This window comes from Strongylocentrotus purpuratus, unplaced genomic scaffold, assembly GCF_000002235.5.
Source record: "Strongylocentrotus purpuratus isolate Spur 01 unplaced genomic scaffold, Spur_5.0 spur5_scaffold_2, whole genome shotgun sequence".
NCBI classification, from domain to species: domain Eukaryota; kingdom Metazoa; phylum Echinodermata; class Echinoidea; order Camarodonta; family Strongylocentrotidae; genus Strongylocentrotus; species Strongylocentrotus purpuratus.
In genome coordinates this window covers 982,203-1,000,003 of record NW_022145605.1, presented here as the reverse complement: position 1 = coordinate 1,000,003, position 17,801 = coordinate 982,203, and the positions used below count along the sequence as shown (strand labels likewise).

Genomic DNA, 17,801 nt, shown 5'->3' with positions numbered 1-17,801 from the left:
TTATATAGTATAGGTGGCATGCTTATAATGGGTAGACAGATAGACAAAAAAAAATCCCCGTCTGGGTAGTTCATTTTATTTGTTGAGAATATCTATATCTATTTTCATTTATTATTTTGAGCCAGACACAGAGTTCCCCATACTTTTTCAAATACCCTAAAAGTGAAACTTTTGTAGGATCGAAAACCCCTTTAATTAATTCATATAATCAGTGCCCCCATTCTTTCTACTAGTGCCCCGTCTCATATAGTTACCCTGATGAGTGCCCCTTTTCTTATTTATATAATAAGTGCCCTTCCACTTGCTAATAATTATAAGTGCAACTCTCAAATATGAAATGTTCTCTTTGTTACTTTTGATGATCGAGGCACGTCTTCGTTCGTTTCTATAGAACTGCCCTTCGGATAGATAAGTGAGTGGCGGATCCGAGGGGGGGGGGGGGGGGAACGGCCGCGGCCCCCTCTTTTGGCGGCTAAAAAAAAGGAGAAGGAGAAAAGAGGAAGAAAAGAAGAGAAAAAAGGAGAAGATAAAAGAAAGGAGAAGAGAAAAGAAAATCGGAGAGGAGAAAAGAAAAAAAAGAGAGAGAGAGAAAACGAGAAAAGAAAGAGAAGAGAGAAGCCGGTTGAAAAAGCGTAAAAGACAAGGAAATGGCACTAAGTGACAGTGTAACAACGATTAAAGGAAAAACTGGGACTCGGGGGGGGGGGGGGAGGGGGTATGCGCTTGTTTGTTTGTTTGTTTTGTTTTATTTCCACTTTTTCATATCAATACAAAGAAACATACAAATAAATATAATGAAATAACATGTAAATTTGTTTCCAGTTAAAATAAAAGTTTCATACAAAAGGAAAAAGCAGGAGACCACATGTCGTAAGCGTAAATGCTTGAAGATGACCGTGGCCTCTGCCGAGTTAACAAAATAAAAGAACAACCCATGCAACTGCATTGTATTCAATGTTAGATAAGATATAAGTGAAGTGATTAAAAATGAGCATGGCTGAATTAATTTTGAGTGAAAATAACAAAACATATTTAGTGAAATATTTCGTGTTGAGAAGTGCATTGTGAAATGCTTGTGAAATGCGCGCGCAAGGAAGGGGGATGACTGATCGTGTTCTAATTTTTAGGTTGTGCAAATCGATTTAAATAGAGTCGGAATTCAGCTTATTTTTCAAAAATTCTAAGCAAGCTTGTTTATGTTAAGCCTTAGTGCCTGAAAAGGTTAGTGTAAAAACAATTCTTAAAAGGCCGCACCGCACCCACCCGCGGCCCCTCCAAAGAGCGGCAGAATGGTATAGTAAGGAAATGTTAGGGTCATTCCCGAAGGCTTGGGAGCCGTTATTGAAGAGGGGGCCGGCTACACGTAAATGGCTGTGACGGTAACGATGGTTAAAGAGGAAGGGGTGCACATGTAAACTGCAAGCGTATTGGGGATGATCATCCTATCATTTTAGGGTGTGCAATCTGGGTCGGAATCCAGCATAATTATATTTTTAAAGAGGTTCACGTAAAAGCACTCACGATACAGCCGCCCCCGGCCCCTACAACTGAGAAGAGCGGAATTGTAATCGGGAGATTTGGGGTCATTCCTGAAGGCTTGGGAGACATTAGTGCATAAAATCCCGAGCCGCGGATTCGAAGTTAAACGTTAAAACAGCCCCTGCGCTACAAAGGTCATCACTCTTTGGTGAGAAATTTGAAAAGGGCACATTATTTTGGATTTTTGGATGATGGGGAGGGCGGCAGGGGTGAAGGGGAAAGTGCCCCCACTTTTTCAAGTACTCCAAAAGTGTTTCTTTTACTTTGTAAGAAATGCCCCTTCCCATTTTTTAGAGCTTCCCCTTTTTAACTCGGATAAGCACACCTTTCATTTACACATGTGCCTAATAGGGTCCCCTTTTCCTTATGATAAGGGCCGTTAAAAAAACAGCCCCTTCCCTTCTCATAAGGGCCCATTTTCACCTATGAAAAGTGTCCCTTTTCATCTCTGGTAAATGACCTTTTTCAGACACGAGAAGTTAATTCTTTTCACTTCAGATAAGTGCGATCTTCATTTCCGACATTTGCCCCTATTCAAATCTGAGAGACGCTCGTTTAATTTTGAAAAGTACCCCTTCCCCTCCTGATAAGTGCTCTTTTCAACTTTAATAACTGTCCCTTTTTATTTTGAATCGTGCCCCTTTTCCTTTCTAATAAGGGACCTATCCCCTTTTCATAAATGCCCCTTTTCACCTCTGATAAATGCCTCTATCAAATTCTGATGGATGCCCCTTTTCCGTCGATTTTTTTTTCCATACTCATAAGTGCCCTTTAAAAAAATCTCTGGTGAGTGCCTCCTGTCAGGTGTAAGAAGTGCCCTATTTTAACCTTTGGTAATTACCCTTTGGAGTTTGCACCTTGACACATGCTCCTTTTCTTTCAGTGTCTTTATCCCTTTCGATATAAAGTGTCCCCTTTACCACTCATCATTAAACATGCCCTTAATTAAAAGCGACTAAGAGTAATTTCCCCCAAAACTCACGCGCTACGCTCGTTCACATTTATAGATGATACAATTATAATTTTTTGATGTTACTTAACAAAGGTCTTTTCAGTCTTTCGGTATGAGAATGTGGCATGTGCGTATAATCCCATCATTATTGGGGTTTTTCCTCTTTATATGGAGTTGCAGCCTCTCTTTCCCCGAAAATTTATAAGATGTAATTGTTCACACTGCAACCTCACAGATCTTACATTATTCTTCTCGCTCGCTTTGCTCGCTCGCGAATGATTACTAAGACCATTACACCCAACTGCAAAATGTGATGCTTAAGCAATATCTTATATAATATATACAGAAAAACAAATATGGAAAACGTCCCTGATAATGTAATCACAATGTAGGGGTATATACCAATGTCTAACGCTTTGAGATGTCGCTTTATAGGTGCCCTTTTTTTGTTGGTTCCCCCAGCTTGGAAGTCGCTCCGCTATCCCTGCTTATGTATTAGCGTTAGCACGCGCCAGCATTAATTTCGCGTTTGCGCGCACAGGGGGGGGGGGGGGGGGGGGATTTCATTGGGGGATGTGCGCCCTTCTGAAGCCGGAATATTTTTGATTTTTGAAACTGGATTCGTGAGTTTTGGTTAATACTTTTAGGGGGAGTTTGATTTCATTTCATAACACCTGCAGTTAATGCGGGATGGGGTTGCAGCCTCTCTTTCCCCGAAAACTTAAAAATTACCAATATGCATTTTGTATATCTTATCTCGTATAATTATTTGGTGACAAATAACACTTTCACAACATACATGATCTGTTCAAATTTCCGCTCGCTCGCTCGCCAAATTGTGAAACCAGAAAAGCGATATTAGGGCAAGAGGGTTCAGCCCCCACTGAAGAAAATGTCATAAAATTTGCGCGCGAGCATAAATTGAAAACGGGGAATGTTGATATCGGACAAGAGACGTGACGTGAGCCTGCCCCTTTTCAAAATCGTAAGTCGAGTTGAAATAACTGTCTGCGCGATTTTCAAATTTCCGGTAACTTTACCAAGACTACCGGGCCAAATTTCTTATCATTTTGATGATTCCAGAACCTAGTACACACCAATACTATATGCTAGATGATCAACCTTGTCTGATCAATTCCACAACGTTTCTTTCACAATGCAATCGCATGGCCAGAACTGGCCTTTATCTTTATACAATAATATCATAACTTTCTTATTTTTAATAGTTTTTTGCTCAAACTTCCAATGACCTGTTTCTCTCATTTTTTGCTTCTATTCAAACCAACTTAATATCAGGGCGCACTTTCCCTTTTCCTTTTCAAGAACGATGTTATAGAGTATAGACAGATAAAGTACAATCGAACGAATGAAAATAATATTGGGATGACATTTAAACAACAAGAACAACAATAATACTTATTCTTCATGTTGAGTTGATAAAAAGTACTTGATTGATAAGAATACGATTTCCCTTATCATGACGAAATGCTTATCTCGCTTTATCCCATCTCTTTGCCCCCCCCCCCCATTATGACACACACTCTCTCTCTCTCTCTCTCTCCTTTTTTTTCTCTTTCTCTCTCTCTCTTCCTCTCCCTCTCTCTCTCTCTTTCTACGCTACGGAGACGAGACCAAAATTGAATATTATATTTTTATCTTTTGTATTTCATGTTTTATTGATCCCTTTCATTTCAATTAAAACATCACATAGTATCAACATAAACTATGGATCATCATAACAGTAGAACAATAGAACAATGACGTTAGATGTAAACATGTCTAACATACATAAACAAAACAAAACACATCAAAATAACTAGTTGTCGATTACTAATATTAAGAGATTACATAAGATTACAAGAGATAACCAGAGCTAACGTTCATGAGAAAGAAAAAGTATGAGCAGGCACATAATGGCCAAATGTAAAACAAACCTCATTCTATTTGTTCTACTGTTTATCTTTTCAATTTCACTCAAAGGCACACGTCTTCGCACTTTGAACGTTCGAATTAACTTTAACATAAACAAGCTCTGTAATTCCTACCGCAATTTGTTCACGTCAAATTTACTTTTTTTTTTTAAAACTGTTTTTAATTATAATTTCATTTTCTTTTTAAAGTTTCATAATGTTTATTTTAATCATCTTTTAAATAATAATAATACATAAGATTTGTAAGGCGCAAAATCCACTTGACAATCAAAATTTGCTCAAGGCGCAGCTTGTGCAAAAGATGAAATATATGATAAACACAAGTGCAATAGGAAAGGTAATGGTAATCAATTATATGCTAAATTAAACAGACATTTCTTAAGATTGTTTTTTAACACTTCACCAGAATTGCTATTTGTAATCCATTGAGGGAGAGTATTCCATAATGAAGACCCATCATGAGCGAAAGTTCGCTCCCCCAGTTTGTTTTAACCCTGGGAATATCTTCTCTCCCATTTCACTTTATTCCCTAGCAGTATGGATATAACACTTACAGAATGGTTGTAAATTACTCATGATTATTTTGCTTTTGCTTCGATGACGGTTTGTCAAAGGAATGAGATATTTCAATATAGGGCAAATAAAGGTCCCACTTCAAGTTTGCATAATTTATTCAAACAGATGCAGATTACAAAGAACATAAACAGTAAAACGAAGAAGACTGCCGAAAAATATGCATGCCTCTTCGTGAATTTGAATACCTTAAAGTTTATCAGGGCGGTGGAATTTGAATGCATTTACGTGCGTTTTTAATTTGAACGCGCCTTTTACACGTTTATGTGAAGAAAAACAAATCATGAAATCGCATGCTAATACAATTAAATTGAATGAACTAGTGAGCTTTTTTAATGTTGATCTTGGTGATCATTCAAATTCGCTCGAAATGGAATGATGTTAAATCGGATGCAACGTTGAAGAAATTGGGAGGGAAAACCTATATTACAGAAGTGAATGAGAGTAGGCTTTGTATCGCCGAACAACACCTGGACCGCTGGAGTAAAGGAAACTAAGAATAACCAAGCTTCGAAAACCGAGCTGTAAGGCCATCAGGGCGTATAGCCAAGTCGAAGGAATATCTAGTCTTCTAGTAGATCGAGTTAGTTCTTTGACGGTAGATGAAGATTAGAGTCAGGATGAAGATCAGCACACCTATACCTCCAAATAACTGAAAAACTATCTCAAATGAGTTCGTTATGTCGTATAATCGACCTGTGTAATTCAAATGGAGATAGAGAGAGAGAGAGAGAGAGAGAGAGAGAGAGAGAGAGAGAGAGATATGTAAACAGTTATCAATTCATTTATAATTTCAATGTTGCGAATTACTTAGCCTGATATAAAATTTTAAACACGGCCGGTTATTTCATAGCAGAAATATATAAGTCTTACGGGGCAGCCAAACGTTCATAGAATTTAGTGGCGTGTCCATGGAAAGGTGAAGCTGGTGTAGCCCTCACCTCCAGCCTTCATCCTCCAGCTTGCAGGTTCAGCTAAACAACAAAACTCGGTCTTAGTTCTCTAATCAATAATCTACGTCAAGCTCATATCGCATAGAAAGTGTGAACATAATTCGTTAACCTTCTTTTACAATATGTTGATAATTATAAGTTGGTAGCCAAGGGCGACAATTTATTGTCATACGCGGGGGGGGGGGGGGGGCGTGGGGGGGGGGCGTGGGGGGCGTGGGGGACATTTTTAAACGCGTAAGGACCAAGCCTGCGAGAAGATTGTCAATTTTTGATAAGCGAGTGAATCTCAGTACTCTAGAACACTTATCATAATCTAAACAGTGAGTTGATGCCTTAGCTGATTTTTTTTTAATGTATGTTTTTGCATTTTCTTGGTCCCCCTTATTCTTTTATCGGCGTGTCCTCCACCGCTATCCTTCTAGAATCATCTCCCTAATAATTGTGTATGTTTAGAACTATCTGCTTACCAGTGATGTAGCCAGACGACGCCATTCCTATACCAGTGAAGAAGAAAGAACTTGCTAGAACGCCGGGGAAGTTGCCTTCTGAAACGCTAGCAGCTAAGCAGGCATAAAATGCTATATCGGCACCATACAGTCCAAAACCCGCGATGAATGAACAAGCACATAAATAATAAAATGTCGAACTAATGTAGTATAAGAAAACGGCAGTAGTTAAAATGAGCGTAAATATACCATAGAGGATTGTGGCCCAATGTGGGCGTGTTCTTAACACCATAGTGATGAGTAAGCGAGTCAAAAGACCTCCAACCACACCCACTATAAGGAGATATGGGGCGCGGTCAGGAGGGATCCCTACACTGACAGCAAAAGATACCACAAAGAGAGACCATCCTGCGAAGATGATGTCAAGAAGAAGTTGGCATGGTAACATGATGAAGACAAACTCACGTTCTTTCCACAGAGCTTCAAGCGCTAATGTTTTTATCATTATGTCGAGGAAATATCTTGGTTCGCAGGACGACATCCCATCGTTCTCATCTCCTACACTTCCATTATTATCCCATTCGAAGTCTCCGTCTTCACTTTCTTCTTCCATACGCAATAGACTATGCTTGTTATACCTGGATTTTTGTATTTTATTCGACGGAACATGACATGGTGACCTGAAAGTAGCACAAAGTGGAATAGTATTAGCAGTGAGTCCACCAAGGATCAAGAAGGTCCCTTGTAAACCATATACACCTAGGAGCTCGTATGTCAGTAGAGGCAAAATAATCGCTCCCACTCCTAGACCAATTGAAGTAAGGGCGTGCATAGATCCAAACTGATCTCCAAAGTGTTCTTGCAAGACGGCATACGAAGTTTGGAAGATCATTGAGTTTCCACAGCCTAAGACAGAACAGAGAAATGTAGAGAAATGATTATTATCAATTGGAAAGTAGGATGAACCATGCCTTTTCTTCAATTATCAAGACGGATCCAAAACGTTTTCTGAACGTGAATGGTTCATACAAAATGTCCTAGGGGAAAGTGGGCGTAGGACAAAGAGAGAGAGAGAGAGAGAGAGAGAGAGAGAGAGAGAGTGAGAGAGAGACGGAAAGAGAGAGAGAGAGAGAGAGAGAGGGAGAGTGAGAGAGAGAGACGGAAAGAGAGAGAGAGAGAGAGTGAGAGAGAGACGGAAAGAGAGAGAGAGAGAGAGTGAGAGAGAGACGGAAAGAGAGAGAGAGAGAGGGAGAGTGAGAGAGAGAGACGGAGAGAGAGAGAGAGAGAGAGAGTGAGAGAGAGACGGAAAGAGAGAGAGAGAGAGAGAGAGAGAGAAAGAGGGAGAGTGAGAGACAGAGAGAGAGAGAGAGAGAGAGATAGAGAATTTGTGTAGGGGGGGGGGGGGGGAGGTGAAAAACTATTGCCCTGTGTTTTTTTTCTCCGTAGCATGTCTTCTCTGCTTTTTTCCCTCCTTGTAGAACATGAGAGAAACAGTTCACGAGCATACTCAATAGTGGACTATACCACTGACCAAGAAGTTAGCAAAACACATGCTAAAACTCGTGATCGTAGCAATCAAAGTAATTACATGTACCTACACAAATGTAAACCATTAATATATGATGACCTACCTGCAAAGGATAATAAAATGCCCATGATAAGTGGTGATTGTGTGAAGAAGACACACGAGATGGATAAACTAAAGATGCATCCACCCGCTACCGCTATGGTTTGTTTGCTAAATCTACCAGCAAGACGTTGTGCCACCGGACCTGTAAGGGGAGAAAGAGAGATCGTTTTATTTTACCTCACGTTTCCAATGAAAGATTTTTTCTTCAAATTCTAACAAGCACAAAAAATGTTCAATGTTATTGACAGAAGTTCAGATGAATTGAATAAATGCTATCAAGCTTTAGCATAATTATGCATAGCCGTGTTGATCGTGGAATAAAGATAATAAATTACGGGTTTCCATAAAGCATAATAATACATAATTACGAGATAATCGTAATATGCTTATCTCGTATTTGAATATATCCATATATTATAGTAGATGCGCTGTATAAATTATCGTGGTTATTATTATTATTATTATTTTTATAATCGATATTATTATTATTATTATTTTCATTATTATTATATGGTTGAATTACACAATAAACACTATCGTGGACAGGCATAGAAGCATAATAATATCGATCTCTGAACCTCTTGATATAAGTTTGACAATATCTTAATACAGAGGCTTATACTTACACATAATATAAGTCACGGTGAAATGAATTGATGATATCAACCCAGCGACAGAGTAAGAACAACCTAGTTGTGCTACCATGGCAGGAATCATGACTCCAAAAGACTTAAAGAGGCCTTGGTGTAAGAATTGGTACAGAGTCTTTGACAGGATAATGATGTAGCGCCATTGATCTTCATGATGTATTCCTTCCATCGCATACACCTTCATTGGAAACTCTGAAAATTCAAATTAATTATTCTTCTTTCGTTCTCTTTTACAGTAGCAGTATACTAATATCAAGTGCTATAGCGCATAATAATCTGCATAATTCACTTTGCAATTTGTGGTTGTTGTAGTTGGTTAAATGGTTAAAAACATACATTGACGTCCTCCTTAGGTATCAGCAAACATCATAATCAGTGTTAGAGCCTATAGCAAACGTATTGTAGCATCGATGCCCTTTGATAGCTCTAATACAGTAGTCAAGATCGTATACACTATGTGTTGTCTGATTGGCAGCCAATGCAACAGGCCGGTTTACTACAATATTCAGATTGTTGTATGCCTATTAACAAAGGTCGTTCTTGACAACCTGAAAGCTTGCCATATGCTTGCCACACATAGCAACAAGTAACGTATGCAGATTGGATTCCTAGTATTATAGTTCGTTCATAGACATCAGGTTTAATAATGGAATAACTCGTCACTAGGTCCCCAGGAAAGAAACATCCATACATTTGAATAAGTTCGTAGACCCTTCTATAGCTTCAGCAAAGGGCCATGAAAATGAGTTTTGCTGCGCGATTCTGCACGCTCTGAATTAAGACATTGCATCTGAGATGTATTGACGGTGCCAGGTAAAAATGTCAGAGGAAAAAATGTCAGAGGAAAAAATGTCAGAGGTAAAAATGTCAGAGGAAAAAATGTCAGAGGAAAAAATGTCAGAGGTAAAAATGTCAGAGGTAAAAATGTCAGAGGTAAAAATGTCAGAGGAAAAAATGTCAGAGGTAAAAATGTCAGAGGTACAAGCAAAACAAATGAGTGCCGTCATAATATCTCAGCACTTTATCACTCAGAATGTCAAGACGTACAGCTACTGCATGGGCTAGTCTATTATATTCATTTCTAAATGGATGTGTTGTATATCGTACATGTCCTGAAGATAATATAATGTGGAAAATAGATTTTGATTTTTTTTTTTTTTTTTGGGAAGCAATCAGAGAAGGTTCATCATCTAGCATAAACATGTAAGTATTGGTGTGTAGTGCAAGGTTTTGGAGTCATCAAAATGATAAAAAATTTGGCCCAGTCTTGGTAAAGTAACAAGCACTGTAAACAGAAAGATATTGATATGGGACTACACAAACATATGGCATACAAATCGGGCAGGCATACAAAGATGTTACTTGTTATATCTGGGATATGAAGTCATTTGAAATAGATTTTCAGGGAATAACTTTTTGCTTTGATGTTCTATTACACTTGCATTGAACGCTCACAAATAATTTTTTTTTTACCTTTCCCCAGAACTCAACCTTCTCTTTAATTGATGTAACATGGGCGGCTTTCTGCTTTGTATCGGAGTAACAAAGCTGCTTATTGATTTTCTCCCAGACTATTTTATACCGCAATAGTAATCGACAATATTTTATTGCAACGCGCGCACTTCGGGAATGTGATGGTGCGGTTAGCATTGATAACATGGCTTTCTGCTTGTTTCAGAGTATCAAAATACCAAGCCCTCAAGAAAGTGGAATTGTCGGAAATATGCATTTATTGGAAATTACATATAATGGTAGACATTGCCACGCAGTTAAAATGTCCAACAATCTTCAAATACGAAGGAGAAGTAGGAGGGGGAAGGTTCATAGATATCTGATCCTATTTTGGGGGCTGTACTGACTTTTCTTTTTATTTAATGATTACACCATGGAGCGACAACTCAGCCTATAAAACATGGCCAAACTTCTCGATTTTAGAAATCTTTTTCCCCAGAAGTTTGCTCAGTGTACCAGTACCATTTGCTTATACAAAAACATAATATACTGGTATATAAATATTGAATAAGGCAGACTAATGGGACGTGGATGGTGTACTCCGAGTTTCAAGCCTTGCAAGCGGTCATCAGACAACTGATAGCATACATGATTCCTCTACAACCAGGGCTCAAATTAATTTTTTGGGGCTCAAATTAATTTTTTGTCCACGGGGGCTCTTCCCCCCAAAAAAGAGCCCCCGTGAGCCTTCTCACGGGGGCTCTTTTAGTACTGACGGGGGCTCTCTGTTATACAAATATCCATTGAATTGGTACCTATGATACTCCTCAATTATTTGCTATTTCATCATTATCATTTCAATCAGCATTTTCCCTCTTACAAATTTACAAGCTACATAGCTGTTACTGGCCTGTGTATATAATATATACGCATACAACACTGATCTTTATGATGTCTTTAACGTGACATAATCTTCTTCTCCCCTTGCAAACGAGAAAGAAAACAAGGTCATTAAAAGGGATTAAGCGACAAATAATGATTGTGATTCAAATTGATGCGAATATTTGGTTGAATAAGCACTGCTATTCACCCGAATCTTCTTTGTAAAAACAACTTTTACAATTCTCAGCCATGCTTACTGAGTTGAGACGTTCCATTCAATGTAAAATACTCATTACAGAATACACTTCTCCTAATCTGAAAGTGATCTTACAACACAGTGGCAGATTTGCATGGCTGAGATTTGTAAAAGTCGTTTTTACAAAGAAGATTCTGGTGAAAAGCATTGCTTATTCAAAAAAATCCTTGCATCAAGTTGAATCACAATGATTATTTGTCGCATGATCCTTTTATTAAATAACCTTGTTTTTTTTTTTTTAATGATTACACCATGGAGCGACAACTCAGCCTATAAAACATGGCCAAACTTATCGATTTTAGAAATCTTTTCCCTAGAAGTTTGCTTAGTGTACCAGTACCATTTGCTTATACAAAAACATAATATACCGGTATATAAATATTTAATAAGGCAGACTAATGGGACATGGATGGTGTACTCCGAGTTTCACGCCTTGCAAGCGGTCATCAGACAACTGATAGCATTCTTCAAAGTACATGATTCCTCTACAAGTTACAACCTTGGTATACGCTCAAAATAAGACTTAACTAATACAATACAATAAGACAGCGGTGAAATAACGACTGCAGAATATCCCTCGCTGTTCTTTTTCGATAAGCCTGATATATAGCCCGGGTGTAAACATAACAATCTTGTCACATGCTTTTGTTTTTATTTTAAACTCTGACATTTTTACCTCTGACATTTTTTCCTCTGACATTTTTACCTCTGACATTTTAAACTCTGACATTTTTACCTCTGACATTTTTACCTCTGACATTTTTACCTCTGACATTTTTTCCTCTGACATTTTTTCCTCTGACATTTTTACCTCTGACATTTTTACCTCTGACATTTTTACCTCTGACATTTTTACCTCTGACATTTTTACCTCTGACATTTTTTCCACTGACATTTTTACACCGAGCCGTATTGACTCCATAAAAGAGATAGTTGGCATAGTCAAGTCTTTATGAAACAACAGCTCGGATTGTATCCTAATATGCTTTCCTGTTTAGGTATAATGCGGACAATGTTCAACAGATAATGGTGAAGTCTGTGACAAAGATCTGATACATGTTTACCCATCTTCAATAACGAATCAAACTTCACTGGTCTAAGTACTTTCTGTGATCCATGCAAGATCGTTCAAGCCTTCGTCGAATGCGTGTGGTTACAAGGTCTCGGGAGTTTACTACTGTTCAATACGAAGCTTCCACGTTTAGCATACAGTTAAACACAAATTAATGTGTGCATAGTAAATTTGATATAAATTTGCCTCAATGGAAAGTTACTATATTATTTTATGCCTCTGAATGCGGATAGCTTGCTGGACCCAAGAAAGACATTGTATGTCTGTTTTATATCCCTCATGAGACATTGCATCTCACTATTACAAAGAAACATGTACTGTGAGCATTCAGCAGCATAGACCTACATTAAATAAAAAGGGGGGGGGGGAGGTGAATGACTTACCAGAATAAAATTCCTTCTCCTTAAATTCCAGAATAATCTAAATTCATCCAAGTCAAGTGAATTTCACAAAAAACAAGTTTTTAAATGTCAGAACTTCCAAGTAACAGCGTCAAACAATTCGATATAAGTCTCAAAGTCAAAACAAAAACACGAACGTATTTACATGGATGGCTTTTCCTTGTTTTACTTGATGAAAATATTGATCGTACAGCAATGAAAGTGATATTGTGGCTGCCGATCTTTAATGACGTTCATCGTGTGGGAGGCTCTGGTACTGGAAGTGGCACTCCCAGTAGTGACCGTTGTGGTGGGCTGCCCTTGTGGATTGAATGGAAATTGATCGGTATTCAGAAAATAGTATCAATTCTTCAAAGTTCATAACAGATTTTGTGAAATGTCATGCAAGCAATATGATACAAATCATAATTACCTGGCAAGGGCATGGGGAAATAAAGTTTTTGAGCATAAAAAGGGAAATCAATGGGATAAAAATATATAAAGCAATTGGTAAATAGTGAGGCAATGACAACACAAACTGATAACCAAATTGGCAATTTGTGTAATGATTTTCTAAGTTCAATATTTGTTCATAGTTTTAAAAAAGTTATAACTTCCTTATCCGATTTTACTCATGTTTGCGTGTGCTCCGTTTCTCTTGTTTTCTTACATCTATTAAAAGCAAATTATTTTTGGAGTAGACTTAGCCTTCTAGTTATAGCCAGAAGCAAAAGAATAGTAAGCCCGTGGATGCCATTCACGTCAGAACCACACAGATTCTTGTAAGGTGATATACCAGTATATGCATAGCAGGTAGAAACATAATCTGTGTTTCAATGTCAAGAGCGTTGTGGGTAGTTAAATCCTGGGTCAACATGGCGTTTCAATTAAGGCTACAGAAACTTTTGATCTTAACAAAATGATCTTGCCTTTGCCTTAAAGCTTTCAGAATAGGAATGAAAAAAAATCTTCTGCAGAAAAGCTGCACTTCTGACGTGAAAGATCGCAACAGTCAGTGCTAGCTGTTGTGATCTGTCACGTCAGAAATTCTGTCCATCAAATCATCAAGTCTCAGATTGAGTAGATCCAGCACAATGCCGAAGGTTGATTTATTTAGTGAATAGATGCGAGGAAAGTACGTTCCGAACCGATGAAGGGAGGGGGCCAAACTACTCCCCTCCATCCCCGAACAATTTTAAACCAAGAAAAAAAAAGGGGGGATGGCTTTTCAGTAAAGTGAACGAATTATTGCGAGGCAAATAATTTCTTTAAATATCGTGAAAACATAAATAAATTATGGACACTTTCTCAAAAAAATTCTGCTCGGCCGCAAGGCGAATTATCAAATCGTGATGATAAGAATAGATTCAGAAGCTAAGCTTCATAAAAAAATATAAAAAATTCAGACAAAAAGAATTTCACCTACATTCTAAGAAGGTAAACCCCATTAGCCATTATAATTAATTAAAAGAAGCTTTTATTCACTACATAAAGAATGAAATTACGTATTTTAAAACAATTAATATAATATCAATTTTGTTTTAAATCATATAATTTACAGATTTTGAAGTTCCATTCGAATCTGTATAGGGCCCTAAACAATTAATTTCTCTCTGAATACATGGATAGTCAAATTAGCTCACATGTCCCCCCCCCCCCCCCCCCATGCAAAGGCCCGGCTAGACATGCAACTGTTCCATACATAATTTACTGTCGAGTATTTGTGCCATTGTTTCTCCAACCATAGGGTCTGCCCGATTTTCCTTTCTTTTCCCAACGTGGGTAAAACAAAAAGATTTGGACCAATTATCTATCAAAACGCTTTTATCTAGGCCTACCTACTGGTTGTTATTAGGGGTCTTGAAATAGCCTATCCTAGTCTAGAATCTTTTTAATACTAAAAATGTAATTTTTGTAATGATATCATGATATTTGATTTTTTGATCAAATGTGTATTATCTGATAAAGATTTTTAAAGTTATATAATAAATATTGAAAGTTGGAAATTACAAAAAAATTATGTATGGCGCATTGAAATATGAAAATAGAAAAACAAACGGAGGGCCATGATCGCCGTAGCATGTAACAGACCTGGGACTTGATGATAGTTAAATCCCATCCTTTTGTCTCTTCTTGTCCTTTCCCTTTTCGTTAGCCACTGTCTTCTTCTCTCTCCCTCCCCCTCTCTCTCTCTCCCTCTCTACAGTTTCTATCATTTTCTTCTCTTTCTCTAGCTCTTTCCATTTTTTGAGCATGTTAACATTGCTTTAACATTGATGATATTGTGCTTAAAATCCCATCAAGTTCGGTGCAATGCGAAATCATATATTATTCAAGGCAAACAAAGAAAAACGACAGGGTTAATGTATACAAATGAAATTAGATGGTTAAAATGGGCCCTAGAATGGATTTACGGTTGTCTGTAAACAAATTATTAATATATCACTTTGAATAATGCACATCTCGTGGCCTTCAGTTGTTTAATTGTTTAATTATATTTAATTATGTTAAATTATTTTCGTTCTCTGTAACTTCTCATGTAATTTCTTAAGCTTAATGTATTTACCTTGTTAGGCGCCTAGAGCATATCTCGGGGTGGATATGTGCGCATTATAAATGTTGTTATTATTATTATTACAAAAAGGTCACTTTTTCTCACTCTCTTCGCTCACTTGCAATTGAATCGCGAGACCATTACACGCAAAGGCAATTATGGCATGGAAAAAGTATACCTACATCCAGATCCACCTAAAGATATGAAAAACGTCCAAGATGATCCTTGATAAAGTATTAACTGGAAAGTTGGGGTTTCTATGCCTCAAACTGTATTTTCTCCTGCTTTGTGTTCATACTTCGTGGTTTTTCTGTTTTCTTGGAGTGCCCTTTTTGTTGGTGCCTCATTTAAAGATGCCCCATCACTCCTGAGATGTATTTCACCAGTGTTTCTATTTTATTGGTTTTCTGTATAGAAAATCAATCGACCTACCTGCATCATTTTTTCTATGCCATTAATGTATAAAGTTATTGAAATCTAGATAATCAGGAATACTTTTATACTTGAAGACATAGAGAGAGAGAAAGAGAGTGAGAGAGAGAGGGAGAGAGAGAGAGAGAGAGAGAAGCGAGATATATATAGAGAAAAGGGGGATATCTAATACAAACTTAATTTGCTTTAAATACTCAGATTATATAGGCCTATAGTTAACAAATAAATCATTCTTACCCTTCCCAAGTTTTTTTAAGGTATGTGATAAATTGATTTGTCGTAATTTATATTTCTTGAGAATGTGACATTAAAGATAACATCTAAAAGAATTTTAGAAAGGCCCTAATTCAAGCAGTCCACCATACAGTCCATCACACACAAAACATCAAAATGCACATTGAAGGATTTGAATGATTCAGTTGTTAACTGTACAATCATGTAGAAGAAAAATATACTGCTTATTCCGCTTCATTAACATCAGACAATTTTATCACCTTTTCCCCTTCTCCTGTTCGCCTCTAACACTTTATCTCACAAACATAAATATAAATACACCCCATACTACATAGTCTATACCCACATACACTATATTCTTCTCTTTTACATTTTATCTCACTTCCGTGTATAAAATCCCAAGTTTTTCATACTCCATCAAATCAACGCACAATATATCTCACCCAAGTTACACGTCAGCTGCTATTCTAACCTTCGTAAAGTAATTTCCAAAAGAGCGTTGATAACGTATAGACTCCGTCAATAATGAAAAGTTTGTCGGAAGAAGATCTTTTCATCAATATCTTCTCCTAAATTGTGCTTCAGTCGGAGTCAAGATGAGACGAGATTTATATCGTCCGACTTCCGCTGGCTTTGATTCAGTAGGGCGTGGCGTGACCTTTGGGCGTGACCCTCAGCAGACGATGTATGTAACTACGCACGCAAATCTTGTCTTCGTATGAACTTCATGTAACTTTCAAATTAAAAAAAGAAGATAGTTACCGAAATCAGTCTTATATTTCTACCAGGGGCAATACGGAGTGCCTTTCAGAGTAGGGACGCACCAACAAAAAAGGGCACCTATAGAAATGGTAACCTTTAAGGTGAAAAGAAAATGTTTAGATATTTGTATATTATACCCGTATATTATCAGGGATGATTTTCAACATTATCTCTACATGTGGTCCAAGATAATGCGTCATGACAATACTTCGCGGTTGTGATGTGTGAATGCTGAAAGATTTATTAGAATTTCACTTGAAATAGTAATATAAATGCAGTTTATGATTATATTGCTATCAATGTATAAATATTGTTCCGTTTCTGAAATTATAATTTGTTTTCAAAATGGTATTATGTTTATGATGATGTACATTTGCCGTTATTGTAATGCGTATTTGTTCTTGTATTATGTACATGTAGAATGATTGTAAAACCAGTGGAAAAAGAATTTCCTGAATGGAGAATAAATGACGATCAAATTAAATTAAATTAAAATTGAGAGCAAGTGAAGCGGAGGACCAAACTTTTTTTTTGATTTGTGGGGTCGCATATTGTGACCATCCGATTGCGACTGATTGGGATTTATTATTTAGATGAAATCACCAATCATGATAGGATTCTAAGCAAAATCTCATAATGAAAAATATATAAGACTTTTAATATGTTGCTTTAATAATGAGATACTACAAATGCAAGCGAGCAAGTAATGGGGAAATTTGAGAAAAAAATCATGTTATAGTACGTATCGTACACAAATTTTAAGCGACATTGGGAAATATAAATAAAAGGGGCACGATCAAAGGTAACAAGGGGAATTTATTAAACAGAAAGAGTTGTACTTATCAAAAGGGGAAAGGGCACTTATTACAAAGGAAAGGAGCAACGTGTCAAAGTAAAAGAGGCACTTATCAGATGTGAAAAGGGAAACTTATAAGATGGGGGAAAGGAACGTTTATTTCGTTACAAAGGGGCATGCGCAAGGGACACCTATCAGATTTGAATAGGGGCGCGTATCAGAAGTAAAGAGGGCACTTATCTGAAGTAATTCGCAATTTGTGGGTACCTGAATGTTGGGGTGCGCCTCTGATTTCAATGATTATTCT

General features: G+C 37.3%; 1 protein-coding gene across 2 annotated transcripts; it reads right to left on the bottom strand.

Moving 5' to 3' along the window:
• Positions 1 to 4,796: 4,796 nt before the first annotated feature.
• On the bottom strand, positions 4,797 to 13,075 carry LOC100892066 (monocarboxylate transporter 3). Of its 2 annotated transcripts, XM_011664745.2 has the most exons (5): positions 12,720 to 13,075; positions 8,651 to 8,866; positions 8,026 to 8,166; positions 6,416 to 7,300; positions 4,797 to 5,691 (listed from the first exon to the last, which is right to left on the bottom strand). In XM_011664745.2, exons 2-5 carry the CDS (start codon positions 8,856 to 8,858, stop codon positions 5,567 to 5,569), a joined length of 1,359 nt encoding a protein of 452 aa, XP_011663047.1. In that variant the 5' UTR covers positions 8,859 to 8,866; positions 12,720 to 13,075; the 3' UTR covers positions 4,797 to 5,566. The 2 variants fall into 2 exon arrangements, with proteins under 2 accessions (XP_011663047.1, XP_003728401.1); XM_003728353.3 differs by lacking the exon at positions 12,720 to 13,075 and having other exon boundaries at positions 8,651 to 9,465.
• Between the last annotated feature and the right edge of the window lie 4,726 nt (positions 13,076 to 17,801).